The sequence below is a fragment of the Barbatula barbatula genome (assembly GCF_947034865.1).
Source record: "Barbatula barbatula genome assembly, chromosome: 1".
In the NCBI taxonomy this organism is placed as follows: domain Eukaryota; kingdom Metazoa; phylum Chordata; class Actinopteri; order Cypriniformes; family Nemacheilidae; genus Barbatula; species Barbatula barbatula.
Window position 1 is genome coordinate 19938259 of NC_136766.1, and position 25254 is coordinate 19963512.

A 25254-nucleotide genomic window follows, 5' to 3' on the forward strand; every position below is an offset into this window, starting at 1 on the left:
TCTTAGCTCTACTGTACCTGACAGGTATAGCCTTGGGCACGGCATTAATGTTATTCTGCTGGTATTTGGATTTCTGGTCCATGGTGCGAGTAAAGGTGTCCACGCCGCTGTCTTGATCTGCCGGCTGGGGGGAGCTCTGTGGTTTCACTGAATTACTGATGGGGGCTTTTACAATATCCACCTTGTTTTGAGAGTCATTAGGCAGTAGGTTGTGATTGAACTTGGGGCTGTCGAACTTGCGCTCGTAGGGTCTTGCTGAAGTGGTGTATGGCTTGGGCACAAACCGGTTGTAGCTGGACGTGGCAGGAACGCTGTTGGGCTTTGGAGGTTCGCTTGTGCCGTTAACAGGAGATTTCTCTGGAAAGCTCTTCTGAGGCAGGTAGTTGCTCTGGACTGTGTCTTCGTGATTAAGTGGCTTCACTTTGGGAGATCCGTGTGGATCAAGCGGCGGGGTCACTGTTTGTGTGAAAGAAGACAAGACCTTTAAAAACAGTAAATGAAACTGAAAGTGTTACAGTTTCATCTCTGACCCAGTCTCTACCCAACACATGTACTTACCAAGGTGTGCAACTATTAAAAACAATCCCGTGTTTAACATTGCATATAATTCTGCCGTTCATGTGATTGCACCAAAATAAAAAACAAAAGCAGAAACCCAAGCGGGACTGGAGAAAACAGAAAATAATAATAATTAAAGCTGCAAGCAGCATTTAGCGGGTTTCGAGGTTTAAGGCAGTCAAAAGCAGTCGTGCATTCATGAAAAGTTTAGGGGGTCAAACCTCAACACACGCATGAAGGATCAAAGTCCAACACACACACACACACAGAAAAATGACAGGTATCAACTCATAGAAACTATGCATGGTTGCAGAAACATGCACATATACTACAAGCATGTCAAATCATTTGGACAATTCTATAATGAGTATCCGATTTTCATTGTTGTTGGCTTTTAAATTGAAGCGAAGGTGCTTTCAAAGTCAAGAAGCCTGAAGTTCCTGGGCCGAGATGTTTATTTTCAAAGCGTATCAGAACCTGTAGATGTATAACCGTTGCATAATTACAGTATTTAGTGCAATTGTTCCCGTTATAGCGCCCCCTAGTGTACAATCACATTTTTCAGCACTTCGTGCTCGAAACCCTAATAATAATACAATCTCAGTTTACATGGGTTACAGATTAAAGACAAATTTCTGATTTATGGTGAAGTTGTACCAGTCGGTATCTGTGTGTCTACATATATCTTAGCTAAGAATCCAAGCTGGTTTCATTTCTCTCTTTAAAAAGGTAAACTATATAAGAAACAAACAAGCAGCATCGGCGCAAAACAACCGTCCAACCTTAAAGTCATGTCATTACAGAGAACAGAATAAAGATGGTGACCTCTGGTGGTTGTGGGAAGGTAGTGATGCTAAAACACAGAACATCATTCTCGAATCTTGCCAGAAAAAGATCAAGAAATAACAAGGAAAAATAGATGAAGAAAAGTTTTGCGCAGTGGACTAACAGTAAAAAATTTGGAAAAGCAATCCAACCAATGTAATTTTTTAAATATCTGTTTTTAATCTGGGGGAAACAAGTAAAGAAATAAGATCAAGGAGTTTGACAGCCTCGCGGTGCGCTAACAATGCTGAGGGTCATGTAAGTGTTTGTGAAAAGCAAAAACGTAAATGTACCAAATATATACCATGCCTGTTCATGCCGACATACATGGCTATTTCAAAATGACACCACAAATAAGCAGTTGGTATATTATCACACTCGCATTGATGACTTACCTGCAGGTTTGGGCAGAGTGGGGGGTGGGACAGCTGGGTTTACTGGAGGAACAGGGCTGATCTTCTCCACTGAATCAGTCCTGTGGCAGCCAATCAGAGAAGCCCAAACGTTAACAAAGTGTTAATAGATTCATGCCATGTAAAACATACACGTGTGAGTAAGTAAACACCATCTGTATTACATGCAAGTGTGTGTTTAGTGTGTACCTGGGGTAGTACCCTGGCTTGCTCTGGGGTTGAGCTGGCTTGATGACAGGTGTCTGCTGTGGGTTTGAGGGTTTGTTGTCAAAGCTACGGCGGTCGAAGTAAGAGAGCTGTTTCCTGTAGTACTCCTCATCCTCCTCAGGGGCAGTGTTATCCGAGCGAATGATATCATCTGCCACTTTAGGCTGTGGCTGCTGTGGCTCTGGAGCTCTGAAAAAACAGAAATAGCAGTACTTTTAGTATAATTCATATACATACTGGCATAGTAAAGTAATCTGGTACAAAACATGGATACACACGATATCAGTGTTCGCAGTGTACACATTGTTTGTTAAAGGGTTGGTGCAACAGAGTCTCATGCTTAACATGGTCAACTTGACAAAAAAACAAGTTGGACTTAGCACTAGGGATGCACCAATACCACTTTTTAAGGATCGAGTACAAGTACAGATACTTTTTTCCCTGGTACTCGTCGATACCGATTTTTGTTTGTGGCAATTTTCTAAGAACCACACAATGAGACTAATGAACATATCAGCATCTTTATTTTTAACAACTTCAACTCATATTATGAAAAAATAAATCAATCTTATGTGCTCAAAAATGTTCAAAGCCCAAAATTCACAGTGTCCAATAACCTCCAAAGGGCAAAACCAAGGACATAAGCATGCAGATTGCCATGCGATGGTCGTCATCATTGATTTTGAAATATTTCCACACTGCTAAGCGCGAATGGGTTAAGAGAGAGTGATTTACATGTTAAGTCAATGCAAAGACGCGATGACCTACTTGCGGTGCGTTTCACGCGAATGAGGCGGCGCGAATTGAGCGTTCACGTTATTCACGCGAGTTGAAAAATCTGAACTTTGGCAAAAATTTGCGTCGTGTTAACCAATCAGGAGCCTGCTCTAGTAGTGACGTGCTTATGACATAGCGAGCGGAGGCAGAAATCTGAAACAACAATGAAGGACTGCGCCTCTGAAGGATCTGATGGACCCAGACACGGCGCCGAACGAGTCTACGTCTATCTTCAGCCTTCCATAGCACATAATGCGCAGCTACCTGCTCAACAAAATCCATGTCCGCCATTTCACAACAAGACTGGAGCCGCCCCTCCCATGACGCGAATTTCACTCGCGAATGAAGCGAGTAAACTCAAAATGTTCAAGAGTCCAACTACACACGAATAGCACGATTGAGGTGTGAACACTCTATGACATTGTGTCTGCTACGGCAGGTGTCTCTGTGTGCACTGGAACGTTCTGTCAATTACGTCACGTGAGGTATCGGTCTTTGGTATCAGGGAATTTTACGAGTACGAGTACATGAGCTTGGTATCGCTAGCTTGCATCCCTACTTATCACATAGTATTTCTGTGCTGGAACCACACCCCTAGGGTTTGGATAGGTTTTGGAAAGTTCTTTTTGAACAAGAAACTTGAAAAATTAACAACTTTTCTTAGTAACAATTGTCCCTTATTGGATAATTCTCCTGAAAAAGCATGCCCACGCGTCAGCCAGTTAGAGCGGGAGTAAAAGCACATCCATCAACGCGCTTCGTTCGTTGTACTGAAGCTCAGCTGTGTTTGTTATTTCACTGCATTTCGGTGAGGAATGTTATTTAAACGGTGGATATAAAGCTGGATTTGGAGATCGTTTGAAACTGATCGATGAAGCAAAACAATACCGCTTCAAATGTGCGGTTGCCTATGATAAAGCTTGAAGATTACCTGAAGGCCTTCTCTTGGTCCAGGTTACTTAAAGAATTGGCTTTGGGCACAGAGGCAGCACCAGGTTTAGGCACCATGTCCACTGGCTGAGGAACATAGAGAAAGAGAGGTTAGTATATTTCTTATCCAGTTGAGGAATTCTTTACAATTTGTTTCCTAAAAGGTTCACCTTGACAAAAACACCAATTGAACATGTCATTTTCTGCTGACACAAGGAGCAAAAATCAAAACACTGAGTGTCAAATTCCATGATCTCATGTTTGTCAAAGTTTCCATTTAACCTCTGCCTATTTACAGCACGTTTAATAAACAAGAGGACTGAAATTTTAGTCTAATAGGTTTTCTGTTTGCATGCAACAGCACAGATAGTAAAATTAGGCAGTTTTCAAAATCTAGTGTTGCTCATGGGTTGCTGCCGTCAACTTTGAACAGAAACATTTGTTAATCACTTCTTGTTTGATCGCGTCACACCTAGTTAGCACATCATGCATACTGCTTTAAAGTTTCAAGAGTGCAAAATGGAAATATGTATGTCATCAACACACCCGAAGACCAGAATCTGCAGACTCCCCTGCCCTGTCCACAGACACGGATCGCTTGTTCTCAAACATCTTAACTCTCGTCAGCACCGACTGGTGTTTCATTGCCAGGTCTTCCTCTGCTACCGCAGGAGGAGGAAGAGGTGCAAGTTCCGCTGGTGTTGACACAGACTCTGATTTGGGAGGGGTCACAGAGGCCTCTGCGTTCATGTAACCCCTCTGTTGTGGCTGGGTGTAGGAGGGTCTCTGAGAGGGGTCGTAGTACTGTTTGGGGGGCTCGGGGGAGCGAGAGCTGGATTGGTCATACTGTGGACGTGCATCGTATCCCCCTGTGACAGGAGGGGGAGGTTCATCGTGTCGGATGGGTCCGGTGCTGGGTTTGCTGTAGCGAGGTCGACTCGAGTCATAAGCCGCGTCGTGTCGATTCTGATTTTGACCGTAGCGGTTCAGACCATCCTCATAAGGCATATGAGGGTCGTATCCAGACTGGTGTTCATAAGGAGCCCACTGCTCTTCATACGGAGGCACGCGGTTGTCAAAATGCATGTGAGGGTCAAAGTTACGAGCCTTTGGGTCAATGTATCCTCCGTCGTAGTGGTAGGGCTGGTGGTCGTAGTCTCTGTATGGCTTGTCTTCCTGGTAGAGGGGCTGCTGAGAGCCATACTTGGGCTGCATAGGGTTCGGATTCACTGCCACTGTATCGTTGGTACGGTATATGTCCTTCTTGTACATCTGTTGATAGAGCCAAAGGGAAACAGTTATGAAGTGTAAAGAGAAACAAAAACGTTTAAGCACCGCAATCAATTGAGATGAATGAAACTGCAGAAACCAGAGATGATTAATATTGAAGACTGAAGCATAGTCGGCAGAAAGACCTGCAATGAAGGAAGACTAAAAGTGAGCAGTTATTAAACAGATCAACATGGAGCCAGCCGTCAGACAGTTTCACAGTTAAAGAGAGCTAGATAAATCAAGCTGCAAAAATGCAGGAAAAAAGATCAGCCAGAACTAAAAGACCCACTTTTAATAAATTAAACACTGTTCAGGAAACATTTTGCTTTAAATAATAAGGAAATGTCAACAAAATCTTTTGAGAAGTAGCCTTTTAGCAATAACAACAAACCAGTCTGGAATTGATCTACCGCAACACACCTCTAAACAAATGTTAAGTCGCATGTTGTAAGCAAGGCTACCTTTCAAAGCAAGAACGGAAAGAAGAAATCAACCAATGTTTCTGAATAAACCTAAATAAAAGTCAAAAGTAGTTGTTCCGCTAACTCTACTTCAAGCAAAAAAATAATCCTCGGTTCATGCAAGAGTAGGCAAGCGACAGTGGGGACCTGGGCTTTCATGAAGGTTCATGAAATACGTTCTGATGCTGCAGGCCTCCACAGTACCCACTGTTGTTTACGAACGCTTTAAACGCACACACACAGATTGACAGGCGCACATGCAAGAGCTAGTGTAAAAGCACTGCAGCACACAGGCAGGGCAGACGGCGGTAAGACAGGGCACCGGGCTCGGGCGTTAACTGGGCCGGTTTCAGTCCAGAGCGAGGTACCTTGGACTCTGACCCGGGTTGTCCGGATTGGTTGGGGTCGAGAGGCGGGGGATGAGCTAGCTCAGGGGAAGCTGGGAAGTGTGAGCCAGCCTCATGGCTAAAATCGCCCTGAGGGAGGGTGACCGGGAGATCCTTGGCACTCAGGGCCCCTACATTTACATGAACAGCAGGTGGCGCTGTCTCTGCCAACGGCTCAGGCTGCGGGGGGAGAGCAGCCTCTGCTTTCTGTGAAGGTGTTCAGAAATGTTTAATACACGCGGTCAAACCTCACCACTGCACTTCAGCTCAGCTTATCTTTTCTCACCTGACAAGAGTTCTGATATATTAAAGGAATGTTTCAGGTTCTATCAAGTCATGCAGTTGCACCATAACATCAAAACAAAACTTAGCACTTAGAAAAGACAGGGCAAGGGCAATTCAAGTTTTTACAAAAGGTTTTCACTGTACTGACAGGTCAGATGTTAATATTTATTTGTTGTAATATCCCATTAAGTTTTCAAAGGTATTCTTTGTGTTTTTAAAGCATTTTTCCATAGTCAAGTGAACCGTCACATCCATAATCGTATATATTTCTCTTAAATGGCAATATGAAAATTAACTTAAAGAAACTATTTTATGTTCTATAAAGAGCCATCTCTTGTCTAATTGTTGAATATTATTGCATTTGGTTTGTACATTAAAATTGGCAGAAATCCAACAAGTTATGTTGTCTCTTAAAAACGTGCATCCTTTTTTTGTTGCGAATACAAAACTTGAGCTGACTGATAGACTGATATTTCTCTAATGTCCGTACTCTATCAACAGGAGTTTGGTATAATATAAACAGATGATTCAATATATTGATAATAAATACATTCTCTAAAATGTTACTGTACCTTGTATGTACAGTATATTGCCTTGCTCTGTGTAAACCTGTGATTTTAATAAGGTCTAGTTCACCCCAAAAAAATGAAAACTCTGTCATAATGTACTCACCTTCTTGTCATTTCAAACCTGCGTGACTTTCTTCCGCAAGAACACAAAAGAAGAAAATTTGATGGAAGTTGGTAACCGAATAGCGCCGGCACCCATTCACTTCTATTGTATGGACACAAAACTGCAAGTGAATGAGTGCCAGTTACCAACATTCTTCAAACATCTTCATTTGGGTTCTGCAGAAGAAAGAAAGTCATACAGGTTTGAAATTACAAGAGGGTGAACTATCCCTTTAACTGTGATGTTATGCCACAATCACTTGACTTTTACTGAAACCAGAACATTCCTTTAATATACAGATAAAGTAGTGTGATTCTGTGCACCGTGTCATGTAAAAATGTACACTACACTAAGGATCTGTTTATAACATAGTCTGACATCAGTTTAATACTACAGTCAAGTACAACGTTTTGGCTCTCTTGGATATCATGATGGCCACTGGACCCATATAGATAAATACATTCACAGCAATATACGTAACACTGTCATTACATCATGCACATAATACTGTCTGGTAATGGCATAATATGGGACAGCTAGACCACAGGAATGGCAGTTATTATACATGTTTTAAATGACATCAACTTCCTTTGGAATCACATAACTCACAGGCGTCATACTTAGATAAGAGTCACATCACCTATGTGAAGTATAACAGCCATATTTGTTTCCAAAGAAACCACACATACACACTATTATATGTAATAAATACTTGGCGACACGGATTACTTTGTCATTGTCACTTCCCTAGTACTGCGATAATACTGTTCAAATACTTGTTCAACGTGGCGCTAGAAAACTTTTCTCACGCACACCACGGCCTCCAGACAACAGGGAAGCCGTACGGCTCGCAGAAACGCTACCTGCTGAGGTGCAGGGGCCTTGAACCCTGCTGGGTCGATGCGGTTCAACGGCTCGGGCTGGTACCCTCCGTATCCAGGGGGTTCCTGGATGACGGGCGGGTCCTCCCGGACGGGCTCTGAGGAACGGGTGATGGCAGGCTCGATGGGCAGCCCTACATCGTCGTTCAGGGTCTCGTCTAGTTCCTGGTCGGTGTAGGCTCCGCCCTCTGTGTCCGTGTCCTCGTAGTCGGATGTGTGCCGGCTGTCCGTGCTGTACATGCTGTACTCGCTGCCGGGGGCGGAGAGGTAGGACAGACGGTCGTCGTGAAGGTCCAGGTCATCGTTGGGAGTGCCATCCGCCTGCATAGAGAGAGAGAGAGAGAGAGAGAGAGAGAGAGAGAGAGAAGATCAAATATGGAGAGGAAATTCTAAATATCCTTGAGGAATCAACCTGATCTATCTGGTGTGAAATATAGAAAAGTTAGTATTACCTTGCCCTCGGAGACCCACACCAGCTGGTTCTGCTGCTGTTGAATTGTATCCTTCAGTGCTCCATACCAGCCATCATTCATGTTGTTCATATTAATAGTAGCTGTAGAATAGCGAGCAGTAGAAATCAAGTGAGTACAGCATTACAGCTCATTTACCGTAGTAGGCATACTGCTTTTGACCGTCTAAATCACACAAAGTGAAACACGACTCATTCATACGCTTATTAACTCATCAAAAGATTACCTTTCACTTTATGTCTGCCTTGAGCGATCCTTGGGCGCCGGTACATTTACATTTATCAGACATTATTCAAAATGATTTACAAATGAGCAAACGCCGTCTCCACACACCCCTGCCAAATTCACAGTGTGCACAGAAGACTTCTGATGGCAGCCTGACTGCTGTCTGAGGCTCATTATGAAATGAAATGAGTTTTATGAAGAATTGTTGGGTTATTATGTCGGACTCTTTTTGATAGCATGTTATGTATGTATGTGTGTTTAGAAAATCCAATTTATTTTAGAGAACTGGTATGACTGGATCACTCATTTGAATTACGGATTTTGTTTCGTTTGTTGCATGAAAGAATTTAGGTAACTTTTCCAAATATTTCCAATTAAGGTATATATTAAGTAAATTATAAATGGGTCAATGACCTATACAGATTTTTGACCGGCCAATTAAAAAAATATTAATAATATCAACTGCAATTATTCAACATTAAGAATATTGTGAACACATAAGTGCAAAACAAAATGTTAAATTACGAGATTTTAGTATTTTTTCATATGGATGAATTGGCGATGTCATGTGTGGTGACCATGATGTATCTATAATTAATTCATTTCCTTTGCATGCTTAACACTTTTTTGAAACCCGTTTTCAGGTCTCAGCATTTTCAGTGTTCAGTTTTGATATGTGATGATCTCATATTTTGTTGTATAATTTCAGATTTGTCTTAAAAATGTTTTAAAAATACCCTTCAGTTTGGCATACTGTATACAGTTATATATGCGGTATGATTATTGTCACACACAAACAAGCACAATCACAACAAACGCAATTCACACAAACACGCAGCTCTGCCTAATGCACCAATTCGTAGTATTCTTAGCACGGACCGATTTTTAATAGCACTATTATTATTTTTCAAGTTACGATACTTGTCCGGTCGGCAAGTAAAAGTCTCCCAAACATAGCTTTCGGTAGACCTAAGCAAAGAATATATAACTGTTGAGCAGTTTTAATTTAATACAAATAATATACAGTCAAATATTTATACACACACAGACTGGAAGTTAACGTTCCATGTTAACTTCTTAAAAGAAAGAGTTTGACAGAAAAAGACGCACAGAAATTATTCACATTAATAGAGTAACTATACACAGGACGCACACGCCTGGGACGAAGTTACATTATATTATTTACTCTATTAATAAACTATGCGAATAATTTCCTTGCGTTTTCTTCTCTTTCTTTCCATATACAGAATACAGTACAGTTGTCACCTGTGAAGAGATGGTGGTTGTTCTTTCTAAGCTTGAGCGCACGCTCATGAAGCTTCCTGGCGCTCTTTCTAGACTCGGGACAGAGTCTGGTCCTCATGGTTTTCACTCCCTGCTTACTGTCAGGATTCAGGAACACCACTATGGGATACCACTGAGCGTAGTTCAGCCGATCCACGGCATTAGGAGTGATGTCCAATACTGCATGCTTATCCTGTAGCCACACAAAAACACAGTTTGTTCAAACATCACTTAACTCCACAGAAATGCTCCTGTATATCAGTAACTTTTAGTTGTATCACAGTTCACCAGCAGGAGGCAGTAGTGCGCTATTAGTGTTTTGCATTGCATCATGTAGTGTGCAGCATAATGTGTAGAGCGGATAGTGCAGAAGAATTTTTTTCCAGTCAATTCTTGATGATAAACTGACCTTGAAGACCCTAATGAGTTCTGTATGTAAACTAGATCTCCAATTTAGATATTCAAAACATCTAAACAAATGTAAAACTGTTTAGATTACATCTCAATGCCGAGGGATTCTACATATTTTCCATTTCGAAATTCCATACTTTTCCAGACACAAACATACAGACTTCCCTGAAGATCTTTCAGACCAGGTTTAACTTTTAAAAAATGTGGTTTTAAAAATCTTACTGTCTACACATATATTATTATTATAATATTTGACCAAATAATCAGTGGACTGTTAATAGCTATACCACATACAAATTAAGTAACACCAAACCAAGACATGTTCAATGCACAACATTTTATAATTGGAATTTAGTGCAATGTTAATAATTTGTCCAACTAAATAACTGGAAACCTTCAACCAACAGCAACAGAAGGATTGGTGAAAAAAAATTCATTAATGAATGTGTAAAGAGAATAAAAATCCATTAACTTGGCTTCTTTTGTCCCAAACAAAACAATCATCTTGAGCTACATGTGTGCATTTTAGAACAATTGAGTGCCAATAAGATAACAATAGCTAAAGCCAAGTCTGTCTTTTTATGTTTATCACTGATAAGTAAACGCGTGGCCAATTTATGTTTTCATACAAATATTACCAGATTGAATACAATCAATCTTTCAAGAGCATTTGGGTTTGGAATGACAAATGTAAGGGTTATTCTTTAGACATCAAATTACAAAAGTTGCAGATGCTTGTTTTTTAACATAAAACATTGTAATAATAATAATATAGAAAGTGAATTAAAGAATGTATTGAAGCGATTGAAATATTTGCAAATAATATTGTTCTTTTAATAACAACCTGTAAACGCACCGGAGTCAAAGCCATGCATTTTAGGATGAGCAACCGAAGGTCTGGTCACTTTTTTTGTCTCATTTCAAGGTTTCCGTTATAGGATATTGCAATCGGCCATTTAGTCAGGTTGGTTATTTATGTTGACGCGCGTCAAATTGGGAGTGCAAACTCTCGAGCGTTCTGGAACGAGGGAGAAAGCTCGAAACACGCTCCTAACTTCATAAAAATGTATTTATTATCAGAAATTCTTAATTATTTATATTTGAGATAGGGCAATAGTCTTGAAACTCATATTTTCTCAATATTCAATTTCCCATACTAATCCAGACCGGGAAAACAATCAAATAAACATCCATACTTTCCAAACGTCATCTGACCCATTGTGTGGATGTTAATGCTGCTTCCTAACTCCAGTGTGTGTGTGGAGCTCACCCGGTCAATGATCTCTTTGATGGTGTGAAGACGTATGATTCCAGAGCTCCGCTGGTCAGTGCCTGCATCTTTGGGTTCACTTTCTATACAAGAGAACACAATCCATATTAGTATCCACACAAACGCATGCTTTCTGCTTCTGTCCCTCTCTCATGCAGTACATTAGCATTTTTATCCTGAACAGCAGACAGTGAGAAGGCAATTCAACATAAATGTGCACATGCACCTGCATAAACAATAAGAGCAACTGCAGACTCTTCTCGTGTTTTATGTGTAACATTAATCCAGTGTGATAAACTTCTATATATAGGAATAATCATTACAATACAATGGGGGAAGGGCACCTGTACAGCTGTGACTAGGGTCTGAAATATCGGTAGAACACTATACAGTGGTTTGTTTCAATATGTACAAACAGAAGGTTATTAAAGGGTAAAGCTAATGTGCACTGACCTAACCCAAAGCCACTACCTCTGATAGCAATACATTATTTAAAGGGACAGTATGCCCAAAAATATTTCATCATTTATTCACCCACATTTTCTCATATGACTTTAATTCTTCTGTGGTAAACTAATGAAGAAATTATTAAAACTGTCCTGAAATTTTTAATTTACATTTAACAGAAGAAAGAAGGTCATAGACGTTTGGTTCGAGACAACAAGAGGGTGGATAAACAATGACAACTACTACTTTAAAGGCAAAGTTCACCCAAAAATGAAGATTCTGTCATCATTTACTCACTCACTTGTCATCTCAAACCTTTATGAGGAAAAAAGTCATACAGGTTTGAAATGACAAGAGGGTGAGTAAAGGATGACAGAATTTAAATTTTTGGGTGAACTATCACTTTAAGAGAGCAAGCCTACAAGTGTATCTTCCTTAGTATATAACAGCTTTAAAATAACAGCAACCATAGCAAAAAATAAACAAAGCTCATTCCAAAGAATCACAGAAAACACAAAGCAGGTGCTTGGGATGGGAGGAATCAATGAGCAAATGTGCCTTCATCTCCTCTCAAGCATGCCTGAAGGGTCGAGTGATCAAATCTGTCGGCAGCATGAACACGTCTTGGATTTCTTTTCGTTTACATTCCAAGCGGTGTTGATTTGGTGTAGCTAAACTAAGGGATGCCATTATAATGCACAGCCTCTAGTAACTATGGTTACTGATGGAGTGAGCTGATGTGACTATGCAACGTACTTTCCCTTCCATCTGCGTGCTGTGTTTCTGAAAAGCAAATACAGTCATACAGGAACAATGTTATGTAAATAAAGCCAGTGGCCACTCACGGAATCAGTTTACAAGTTGAATTGAAATGCACTTTGATAAGTGAAACCAGAGAGCAGGACACATCCCTGGCTCTCAGAGCAGCTGTGAATGTGAAGTGTTGAAGCGCTGTCTCTTATCAAAAGGATGTGAGTTCAGTAAATTAACACTCACTCGCCAGCTCGAACAGGTCGGGCACCTCTCTTGCCAATTTGTCTCGCGCCACGTCGGCGATCGGCCCGAAGATCACAACAGGTCTCAGGAAACCGGCTACAAAGGAGAGAAGATAATACAGCATCGTTAGAAAATATAAGTAACAGCATGTTACGCGCGGCTGCCAAGGAGTTCCTACTTGGTTGCTAAAGTGTTATTGGTGATTTTCGGCATGCTTCATACAGAAGTAAATACATACCCTCCCTCAGAACAACTCTCTCATAAGCTGGGAATTTGGTCTGAACAGGCTGAGCTGACAGATCTTCTCTGCTCTTCCTCAGGTTTCTCTTCGAGCTGCGCAGACCTCTGAACCTCCAGAAGTCGGCCCTGTCACCGCCCGCTGTTTTGGGGAGTGTGTACTGTACACTGGATAACTGCTCCGCCCTGAAATAGGAAAGCAAGATGAGATTTAGCTAGAAGTGAACTCATTAAACAAGAGACGTACATTACACACAAGATACAAGACACACCACCGTGTATAATGATCAATATATAATCTATGATCTGTCAGACTGAAATCATTCTTTTTCATAAATCGTTGGTCAACCCTCATATGTGCGTGTCTGGGTTCTGCAAGTTTTTAACCAATAAAAGTATTTAATGCAGTGTTGTTGTTTTTTCATTTCCAGTAAAGTGGCAGTGTTGGAGATGCAAGCTTTCAGTGCAACGGTGATGATATGTTTCTGTTTATAATGAATAAAGCAGTTCTTGGTGTTTTACCTGTTCTTGTTGGGAATGATGCCTCTTTCCACTTCCTGGTGATTCTTTCCGATACGGATGGCCAGCCAGGAACCCAGTTTGCCATTGTAGAGGGTGTCCACCACCCTGAACACCTCTCCCTTATTAAAGCTCAGCCCGTAAGGAGACTCCTTCTCATATTCAAAGTGTGTCCTGATGTAGAAGGAATCGCCCACATCAGACTCCACAATTCGCCGGTACACTGCAGGACATTAAAATGAATGAACTGACGTACAATTTTTATTGTAAAGTATTGCATAATTTGTGGACAAAAAGAGGTAATAAAAGACGCATAGACCTACAAACAAAAAATAAATTGGTTAGCGGAATTCACCTCTACCTTACATTTTGAAAAAATCAAAAATAACATTTAAAGAGATAAAGATTTGACTATCATCATCCTCCCTTTTTTCTTTTTGTCACATATTTTGCACTTTGATCTGTATGTCACATAGTCTGAGGCACTACAAAGAATTTGTCTCTTGGTTTTGAGATTCTGTAGATGTCTTTGTTCTCTACTGTCACTGTGAACCTATATAAAAAAAAATTGTTTAAAATTGTTTATTCACTTTAGCAGCCACTGTTCACAATTATCTGAATGGGCAACACCATGACTGACCGGAGTCAACAATTCCAGAAAGCTGTATAGGGGCGATTCACATCGCGCCTCTTAAACCGTGCCGAAAAAGAAACTCTGAAAAATGTAACTATTTCCATCTCGATGCGGTGCCATCGTGCCTAGAAAATTGTGTGCGTCGCTCCCTACTTGTGCACACCTGCCGTATGTCTACATTGAAATTAAAGCACTTGTGCGCTCAAGACAAAAAATGTGAATCGTACCAATGTAAACTTAAATAAAATAAACAATGAATCAATACATGAAAGGATTTTTGATCTGCTCACCATCTTTTTTCTTCTGAGCCAGGATGGTGACCTCTTCACCTCTGGGCAGATCCAGCAGGAACAGTACTGCTTCCTCACGAATGATGTTTGCAAAGTCAACATTGTTAACCTACGAACAGGAGAACACAAGGCTTCAGATCTCTGCGGTGCTGCAACCTAACAATGCACTGTTTATTTACAGTAGAATAACGAGAGTGAGAGAGAGAACGCAAATCTACGCTTTCTTTTCAACAGTTTGTGCTAAATGTCACAATTTCTGGGAAAAGAAGCTGATCTGAACATCCAGTCAGTGATGGCAAACTCTCAAAGAAACGTCTGGATGAAGAAAACACTGATCTGGGAGTGTCACTGGAATCTGAGGAGAGTGTTTGTCCAGCAGGGATGAGAACTTTCATACGCACATGTGTTCAAACATTGTGTTGACCTGCTCTGGGGCCAGTGTGGGAGAGACAAAGCAATCTATGTTTCATTAAAAAATGCTTGGTGATAAACAAGTTTAAATAATCCTGACTTACACACTCTGTAATACACGCTGACTACTGACCATAGCGCAACACCACCGGAGGCTTGAGTTAAACAATGAGGCATATTGTGCGGCCGCAGGCTAAACAAAGGAAAGTTGCATAGAGAGGACAGACAGGCACTGACTCAGAGCAGGAGCATGTCATGATTATTTTTGCGTACAGCCACAATGTGTCTTCATATTTTTCGGAGAAAAAACGGGACGTTACAGGGTGTTACAGTACAGAGATTACTCAACAGCAGATAGTTGGCAGCAAAACAATCAAACGCATGCTTTCTTTTCCAAAGCTACAGACGAATTAATCCTGAAAAATAGCAGAAACGTACAAAATGTGCAGTATCGGCATCATTTAATAACTGTACCCGAGTGCCCATAAACAGAAGTGAACATTTCTAAATAAATTTGTATTTAAATGTAAAGTATATATATGCATGTATATACATATACAATGTACAAGAGATCATCAGACACCTTGCCTTTTGGGATCAGCATTGACAAATAAAATAGGGTATTGGCTCCTCCTTAAATTCAACATCACAAGAATTTTACACTTCACCTTTACTCTTAATACAAACACTTGACATTACTTTATTCTTTGCCTTTAAATCCTTACCCTGAGTATTTGGTCTCCTTCTTCCAGACCTTCCTTAGCAGCAGGACTGTCCTCCAGCACCCCGGCCACAAAGATGCCCACATCATTACCTCCTGCCAGTCTCAATCCAACGCTTTCTCCTTTCTTAAACTTCACCAGCTTCATACTAGGCCTGGACACAATAAACAAACCGGGTCAGTCTTCCATAGACATGAGCATCGTGTGAGTAGCCTCGGCTGATTTATACTGAACAAAAACTTGTATCTCTGTACACCTATGTGGTGATGATGTCATGTCAGCAGTGTAAAACAAGTCTTGTTAGTATTCTTAAGTGAGCTAGTAATGTCATGCTTACTATGAAAGGTACATCTTATTTCATAAAGACTCACCGGAGGATGCTGTCATCATGGGCGACGCTGGGCACAGGGCCGTCTGTAGGGCTGACGGGCAGATCAACATCTGGTTGCCCAGGTTGTGCATACACAGGTTTTGGCTCTACACAAACAAAATGCTGTTAGACCCTGTACATGACGCGTGTCAAATAAAGTCACACATCCTCAATAACAGACTCTGACAGTGAAGAGAGTCAGAGAGAGTCATACACTGACCGCTTCAGACACACATAGTAAGTTATTGTAACACACAGAAAGGTATTTGGAAGAATGTTAGATCTCATCCCCCATTGACTGCCATAGTCAGAAAATAGATACTATGGGAGTCAATGGGGCATGAGATTCTTCCAAATATCTGTGTGTTCAGCAGAACAAAGAGATGTATACAGGTTTTGAGCAATCTTAATTCTTAACAGAATTTTCATTTTTGGGTGAACTATCCCTTTAAATAATACCTGTTAAATGTACGGAAGTTATGTTAGACTGGAAAGAGGAGAAAAGCATGTGATCAATCATGAAAACTTGGGAGTGGACAAGGTCACAGGTGAGCAGAGAGTGAAAGTGATGAAACAGATAATGGTAATGTCCTAACCTGGCAGTGGGGGGATCTGTTTGTCCCCAGGGTGTTCGGTGGGCAGGGCCAGAAGTGCGTCCTCAGCTATCTTAACTGGAGTGGACACAGCCGCTGGTTTAGAGATGCGATCCTCCTCACGGCTTCTGTGACTACAGACACACACAGCGTACAGTCAAAACATTTATGCTGTTTGTATTATTTTATAGTAGTTTTCTACTAATAAAAAGGGTCTAAAAGGTGGTTAATGAATAAGTCTCTCAGTATTACAAGGCTATGCAATCTGCAAGCAAAATAATCATAGAATAATTAAAATGGTAGCTTAAGATGTCTTTATATGAAAACACTGTACACTGCAAAAAAACGGATTATAAAGTGACATTAAACAGTAAGGCAGAATGAACACAATTCTCAGACATTCTGAATGCTTAAAATTATGTATTAAAGGATGTGTGTTTGGTCCCCCAATGATGGAATACACCTTAATACGTTTGTATCTTTGTGAGTGTGAATAATTTGGTATGAAAAAGGATGTGTGTTCAAATTATTTGATGTGCATAGTCATATGAGGCAGAACTTTGGGGTTTTAGTGGACAATATGAGGGGTTCTGGAGTCCTCACATGACATGACCACTGAACATTGCAGCGGCACAGAAGTGCTCCTACACACACACACACACGCATGACTCGTTCAGGAAACCAGACACTTCCTAAATATTCACTGATGAAAATGTATATCCTGAAAAAGTTCTGCCAAGGCATCAGTGAAAACAAATCAGACATCCTTCTGACAAAGTACAAAGAAATGAAATGTTTGTCTCTCAAGGCAAAATAAAGAGAAAACTTGTTGCCTTGCTGTATACTTTGCCCTAAATCTCCAAGTGCACACACGCGTACCACGCTAAATAAATTCCAGTTCTCTGTTCCTCTGCCCGAACACATTCATCACACACGACGCACGTTCATCAGACAAATCCTTCTGTCCTCTCATCTTTGTTTACATGTGACCCGATATAACCTCAGCATTTCATTCCAGTAAGAGCATTTGCTTCCCTGTATAATTCAGCATACCGACTGATCCCTACATAAACTCTTATAGTATGCACTGATTACCAAATTGAAAATGTCCTGAACTTCCTTGTTGTAATTGTTTTAAACTCCATACAGTACAATAACCGTGCATGCAGAAAAAAACACATCAAAGCCGCTTATTCGCGGGCTATAAAACGTGTGCATGTGGTCGTGGTTTGATTGTACAGCTTTCAGAAAATCTTAGATGTGCCAAAACAGTTCCCAGCAAGTCTGATTATTTACATCCTTAAATTAGGCTTCACTTGTCTTTTATTACACTACATATGCATTTCATTTCAATTATAGTCCCTTTGTTTATGTTTTGTATCCTTTCAATCCCTTTTTGTTTTCATACTAGACTTTTATTTGCCTTGTCTATGTAAATCAACAGCGAATGTGCTATAAAAATAAACTTACCTTGTCTTGTCTAAACAAACAGAGATGAACAACATTATTCATCTCTCACACAAAGTCAACACTTCAAGTGCTCTTGAGTCAAAAAAGTAGATGGGAAAGAAAGAGAGAAAAGTTTGTATCTTTGTGGCACTAACACACGCTGTGAGGCAAAAACCATCTGGTGATGTCAATTTCAGTGGGAATTGTGCCGTCTCTTGTGTGACAAGGTTAATGAACACATGCATGAAAACGTATACAGGCCCATTTCTGCATAACAGACTCGACACCCTCTGGCAGTTTCCACAAACACACACACACACACACACACACACACACTATTTTCAACGCTACCAGCTCAACGTGACAGAATGCATGCTATTATCACAAGCACATTTGAATGCACAATATACAGTTATGGTCTGAATAATAGCAGTCCAACATCACTAACCAGATCAGTCACTGTTTTTGGTAGAAATTATATTTCTATATGGCAAATATTTTGCTAGTTGGTGTAGTAGAGTAACAGAAAACCAACAGACCAAACAGTCACGACATGCATGCTGCTAATTCAGTGTAATTGGATCATTAATTGAAAAGGGCGTGTTCAAAATAATAGCAGTGTGGAGTTCAGTTATGGCGTCTTCACACAGGCGAGTTAAGACGTCTCTGTGGCGGATACAATGCTGCATGAAAGTCGATCTAAAATATGCCGGCTCTGAACCTTCTCAGACCCTAGTATCAAAGGCGACTCTGATGCGACTCAGGATTAGTGTAAATGAAGGCGCTCTAAACTTCGACATTGTCATGTCAGCAGAAAGCGAGAGAGTAAAGATGATTTCATTTCTTCATAAAATGATTTAAATGTTTGGAGTATTTGTTTGTGTATTGTTTGTGTTGTGGCTGTTTACTCGGGCAGGCCGTGGCACAGTTTGAATGCATGATGTATATTTTAAGATTAAAATAGTTTTTATTAGTTTTTAATGGCATATTACATTTATTTAGTTTAGTTTCTTTTTAAAGTTAATTTAGAAAAATGTTTACACCGCTTCAGATTCATTTTCTGTACCGCCTGTGCTGTGTAAAGAGTCCATTAAAGAGGTAAATCATTCTGTGAAAAAAACGGTGAGAAACAAGTGGCCCTTACTTAAGGATGAAGGCAGCAAATGTTGAACTGTGCATTTCTCTCTGAAAATCAGAGTAAAATGGGTCGTTCCAGACATTGTTCAGAAGATCAGCGTACTTTGATTAAAAAAATATTAGAGAGGGAAAAAATATAAGAAGTGCAGAAAAGAATAGGCTGCTCAGCTAAAAAAATATAGCAAATGCTTTTAAATTTAGTCATTTGGCATTGCCAAAATGGCAACCAAAACCAGAAAGACGTGGAAGAAAACGGAAAACTACCATTCGAATGGATCGAAGAATAGCCAAAATGGCAGAATCAGCCGATGATCAGCTCCAAAGAAAGTCTGATGTTACCTGTGAGTACTGTAACAATATAAGACGCCTTTCTGAAGCCAAGATATCTGCAAGAAGCCCCGTTGTTGAAGAAACAACGTGTGCTGAAGAGGTTACGATTTGCCAAAGAACACATTTACTGGCCTTAAGAGAAATAGAGCAATATTTTGTGGACTGATGAAAGCAAGATTGTTCTTTAAGGGACTAGGACCCCAAACACTGAATTCAAGCCACAGTACACTATGAAGACAGTGATACATGGTGGCGCAAACATCATGATATGGGGATGTTTCTCATTCTATGGTGTTGGGCCTATTTATCGGATTCCCGGAATCATGGACCCTTTGGATACATTCAAATACTTAAAGAGGTCATGTTGCCTTATGCCGAAGAGGAAATGCCCTTGAAATGGGTGTTTCAACAAGACAACGACCCCAAACACACCAGTAAGCGAGCCACAGACCAACAAGATTAATGTTATGATGTGGCCAGCACAATCTCTAGACCTTAATCCAATAGAAAACTTGTGGACTGATATCAAAAACGCTTTTTCTGAGGCAAAACCAAGAAATTCGGAGGAATTGTGGTCTGTAGTGCAATCGTCCTGGGCTGAAATACCTGTTCACAGGGGCCAGAAGTTGGTCGACTCCATGCAACACAGATATGAAGAAGTTCTCAGAAACCGTGGCAATACAACTAAATATTAGTTCAGAGATTCACAAAAACGCTAAATCTACAAGCATTTTTCATTTTATACAGTAAATGTTTGACTTTGAAAAGAAAAATGCAGACACAGCTATTTTTTTGAACAGCCTAACATTCCTTTTTCTTCATTTCTGTAGAGCAATAACACATTTGACACTTCTTTCTTCATGTTTTGATTTAGAATCGAATGTGCAGTGTTCCCAATGCATTTGTGTATTGACATGAAAGTTATTTTATAGTTTTACACACTTTTTTTAACACAACTGTAGGTGCTTTAGAGAACACAGTTAGACTATTCGAGACTGTGACAAGACTGCACAAAAGACAGATCCACACATCAGATGCAGCTAATACTCATGCACTCAGACTCCATCTACAGATATTATCCACTGTGAACAGAGCACAGCACTTACAGTTTTCTGGTCAGAAAAGAGCCTGTCAGCCTGTGTAAAGACAGAGCAGTCATTCAGAGGCCATTCAGACCTAGAGAAATTAACCTGGCTCACTGACAAACAGGTACATCATCCCACAACACGCCTTCAAAGTTGTTAGCCCAAGCCTGGTTAATGACTTTAAGCTTTACGGATGACCAGGAGCTTTACACACAACTGCATCAAAACGCAAATTCTAACCTTAATGCCATATTTCAGCGACAATTAAAAAAGCAATTCATGTCACACTTAAATATGTAACAGATTATAAATACTATTATCATGCTCGTTGATAGTTAATTTTGGGTACAGTGATACTGAGCATACCATACAGCTATCTTCATATTTATTGATATTCAGTGTAAAAAGTAGAAGTGACTTGCATATATTAAATCCACTGTCCACCGACTTAAGACGCAACATCGCTATAGCTGTGGCACGTCTGTAAGACTCAAAAGACAACAGTGTCTTGATGGGGTGAGAGAGCCGATAATGAGGTGTAATCCGAGTTCAGATATTAAGTGAGAAGCTGCCCTAGATAGACAGGTGGAGGATGTGTGGGGACATGAGGTGTGAAATTTCATTAGACAGACAGACAGCCTGAAGCGTTGTGAGGACGTGGATGTGGAGAGCGCAGCTGTTTTAATAGGAGGAAGGATCTGCACATCCCCTGGGAGCGGATAGACACCTCGAGGCGCAGTCGCTTCTTCATTCTTTTGGCCCATACACTTCATACTAAAGATACCATGGTAGCAAATAGTATCCACTAATATCGCCACATTCTTTGGCCAAGGCCCACCCAAGAGGCCATATGACTGACAGGTAAAGCGATCACGTTTTATTTTGTGTCACGTCATTTTTAGAGGCGTGGAAATGTCCCCGCAGTAACAGATCGGTTTACATTCACGAACGTGTCAAAGGATGATTATAACCTTGCATACTTTTAAGAATTAATTGCGATCGTGATGAAATCTTATAGCAACCGTTGTAAACACGACAGCATACTTTTTAGATCAGTCGGCTTCGTGTTTTTTCCAGACGGACCTTTAAAGCACGCACGTCTCCCGGAAATCCTGTGAAATTCAACCAATCAGATGACGTCTTTGAACGTGCTGAAAAGTGTGCCTTATTCATCAGATGTTTAGCCAACGGTCCATGGGCGTGACGATTGAGGCCAAGTATGCAGCTCCAACAACAACAAAGTCGTCATTAGTACAACTGGTGGTATTTGGCTGGAAATTATGACTATGGTGGAAAGTTCTATAAGGAACTACAGGCAATAGTATTTTGAAAAAAGACTGTGGTGATATCAGGTTACAATGATGGGACTGAATGGTAATGCCATGGTACACAATTACTATATTTGCATTACAACACTTCAAAGTATACCATCGTTCCAAACCTTAAAGTGATAGTTCACCCAAAAATGTCATCATTTACTCACCCTCCTGTATGAAATTCTTGCTTCTGTATGATATAAAACCCTTTCACGTGCATTTGTTTTGTGTCCATTGTACAATAGAAGTGAATGGGTGCGAGTGCTGCTCGGTTACAAACTTTCTTCAAAATATCTCATATTGTGTTCAACAGAAGGAAGAAAGTCATACAGGTTTGAAATGACAAGAGGGTGAGTAAATGATGACAGAACTTGGGTGAAATATCCCTTTAAACTAGCAAACCAATGTAACTGACTGGCAGCAACATCAAAACAAATTTACGCATCTAAATACACACACGCAACAAACATTACAGTTTTTCTTTTACTAACACACAAACACCACTAACAAGAAACTGTAAAATAATTTCCTTTCAACACAATTTGCTCTTAACACTATCTAGTGCTAAAGCTCTAGTGCTCTTGCTAGTTAACATCTAATAGGTTATAAGCTACATGAGGCTCATCACTACTGAATCGTTAAACTGGGTATCAGGTCAGCCATCTCAATGCAGCATGACTGACACTTACTCTCTCCTCCGACTGCAGCCAAAATAACAGAACAAAATAAGATTCACACAAATACAGTGACAGGAAGTGCAATATTTGTGGGAGGGTGCCCAGCGTCTATGTGCGCCTGTACTGTTTTCACACTGAGAGCGATTTGTTCTTTGTTTTTAAAGAGAAATGTCCATTTCTGGATACTTCGGTGGCATGTAATGGCAAAACAACCCTACGACCTTCAGTGATTTATTTGAGGTCAGTGTGCTCAAGTCAGTGTGCCCTTTAGTGCTCAAGTCTCTCCGCTTCATATAATTATTGATGCCTTATGATGCAGGCACAGGGGCGAGTGGGGGGTGTAAACATTCAATACTCTGAGGGCCAACAAACAATCACAGTCTGTTCTGTCTTTAAGTAGATCGATACAGTCTCCTTACTGCTAATGACTAAGATGCGTCATACTTTACATATACCAGCGGCCCATAAATGTATCATTTATCATAAATCACAGATTTATTGGCATACAAAGCTTGACATCTTTAAAGGCCCTTCGTGTGTCACATGTTATCTTACCTGCCGTTGCTCATCTGTTGGGGAGACTGGCCGGATATGTCGGAGGGCTCTGAGCGTTTGTCAGGGGAACGGGAACGACTCCGGCGGGTGCGCTCGTGGGAATGATTTGATGTCAGAGAATGGATTTCTGAAATGTCTGTTGAAATAAACCAAGATTTGGAAGAGCCTTTAGTCTTATTTATAGAAAATGGAAACATGAAATGCCTAAAAAGCTAACAAGTAACAGAATACAAAATGTAAAGTAAACTCCTGAAAACTGTTTGTTTGAGAAGGTATATCTACAACTCCACAATGCCAATCTACGTTTGACTTCTCTTACCATCTCGGTCTGAATTAGCTGAGGGAATGCTGTCATCCATATCAGGAATGTTGAGGAGTGTGGCTCTCTCATCTCTCTGCACCACCATCTTCAGCTTGCCTTTCGATCGCTCGATCAGCTTCTTTGCATCTATTAAGGACAGGTTCTCCGTAACTGTGCCGTTAATCTATGTGGAGACCAGAAGATAGAGAGAACATAATTCAATAAGGTATCACAACATTTCAAAACTTACTTAAATGTTCATATCAGTAGACTTTGACCAAATAAAGCAATACCATCAGTGCTTATTTTGGCATCTTTTATTATCCCTGTATAAGGCAACAGTTAAAAGAGCAGATGCCACATGTCAGGTGATGTCACACACACAGAGCAAGTGCAGTGTGCTGTGGTCTCACTCCAATGCACTCTGGGACAAAATTTGTTCCACTCACTGAGCACAAGACCCATTTAGCTGAAGGTGGCTTGTAAATTCACGAGTTATTTGCTCGCATTACAAAACTAATAACCAGGTAAGTGGTGTATGTGCTTTTTAAATAGAGTTAGCCAAATAAATTTTGATTCTTTTAGTCTGTATTTAATTAAATAAAATTATCAAAACTAGGGATTTCAACTATTTTTTTTCACATTAACGAGTTCAATTATTTAGCGCAATTAACGCAGCATCCGTTTATTTTGCCATCCTTTGTCCAGCGTTACATTATATAATCATGCACTCTTTGATACAGTTGCTTTGACACGTTCAGTATAGATAGACAGCTCCTAATTGTGGGATACGGCACAACGCAACTCGATTGCGATCCGGCTGTTGTATACAGTCACAGGCTCAAGGCTGCGTCAGTGAATCTCTGTCAGACAGCGCATCGGTATTAAGTTCTCTTTCATGATTATGCCAGAAAGCCTGTTTTGTCTAGCATTTTCGTAAGAACAGATTTCAATGTGTTAAATAAATTCCTAAACGAATGAAAAGTTTTGAAAATGGGAAAGGGCGTCAAATCTGAATAGAGCTTCGGCTCTTCAAGGGGCCGCATTCTTAAACCTGCTGCTGTGACTCATGTCACTAATGTTAATCAAAGAACAAAAGAAAAGAGGAATTCAATGTGTTTTGTAGCTTTAATTCTGTATTTAATCTAGAATTCAGCATTAAAGACTGTGAAGTGTTTGAGAACTTCATTCAATTTCTGTATATTTTATACCTGTTAGACATGATAGCTCTCAATTATACTGTACTCCAATGTTGAATGGCCATAATTAATGTTAAAATTAGGGATGTTCATATGAATCATTTAACCGTTAACCGATAGTAAAACCCTATGACCGATTAATATTATCAGTTAGGGCTGGGCAGAATTTTCCGTTCCGAGATTTTTCTATTCCGTGTATTCCGCGGAATGTAAATAAGTAGGCGTGGTTAACTCGGCGCTCTGCAAATTGGGCTCTATTCTGAAAAAGACGAATGAATGAATCCACCCGTAACAAATGAACCTATCAAACATTCTTTTGACCTTATTTCAGTTTAGTGATCCGCTCCAGTCCGGCGATTCTTCTGCCACCCGCAGTGCTCGTGCAGGGATCTGCTCCAGCATAGAAAAAAGCTCATTCTCAACACGTATTGCAGAAGTCAGTTTGTTTTGTAAAAGCTGTTAATAGCTTTAATAAAATTTTACTTCAGGCAAGCTAAGGTGAAACTTGCATTGAAATGCGCGATGATGCTCGCCGCGTGAGAGCTGTGATGTGACGCGCTAACATCCAGTTTTGGGTCACAGACAATCTGTATTTTTTTCAACGTCCGATTTATATAAAAATCTCAGTTAACGGTTAATGTTCGGTTAACGAGCGTCAG

General features: G+C 40.4%; 1 protein-coding gene across 4 annotated transcripts in view; it reads right to left on the minus strand.

Annotated features, from left to right (window-relative positions):
* Window positions 1-25254, minus strand: part of tjp1a (tight junction protein 1a) — a 56962-nt gene that overhangs the window by 3859 nt on the left and 27849 nt on the right. For all 4 annotated transcript variants that reach the window (XM_079468974.1, XM_079468973.1, XM_079468971.1 and 1 more), the window contains exons 7-25: window positions 23415-23580; window positions 23096-23231; window positions 16550-16680; window positions 15955-16060; window positions 15587-15737; window positions 14451-14559; window positions 13530-13749; window positions 13009-13193; window positions 12771-12866; window positions 11328-11410; window positions 9629-9839; window positions 8120-8220; window positions 7650-7988; window positions 5812-6036; window positions 4257-4982; window positions 3712-3797; window positions 1986-2192; window positions 1779-1858; window positions 18-456 (exon numbers count right to left, since the gene is read on the minus strand). In XM_079468974.1, coding sequence (XP_079325100.1) covers window positions 18-456; window positions 1779-1858; window positions 1986-2192; window positions 3712-3797; window positions 4257-4982; window positions 5812-6036; window positions 7650-7988; window positions 8120-8220; window positions 9629-9839; window positions 11328-11410; window positions 12771-12866; window positions 13009-13193; window positions 13530-13749; window positions 14451-14559; window positions 15587-15737; window positions 15955-16060; window positions 16550-16680; window positions 23096-23231; window positions 23415-23580 — 3797 coding nt within the window. The remainder of the gene's footprint in view (window positions 1-17; window positions 457-1778; window positions 1859-1985; window positions 2193-3711; window positions 3798-4256; window positions 4983-5811; window positions 6037-7649; window positions 7989-8119; window positions 8221-9628; window positions 9840-11327; window positions 11411-12770; window positions 12867-13008; window positions 13194-13529; window positions 13750-14450; window positions 14560-15586; window positions 15738-15954; window positions 16061-16549; window positions 16681-23095; window positions 23232-23414; window positions 23581-25254) is intronic.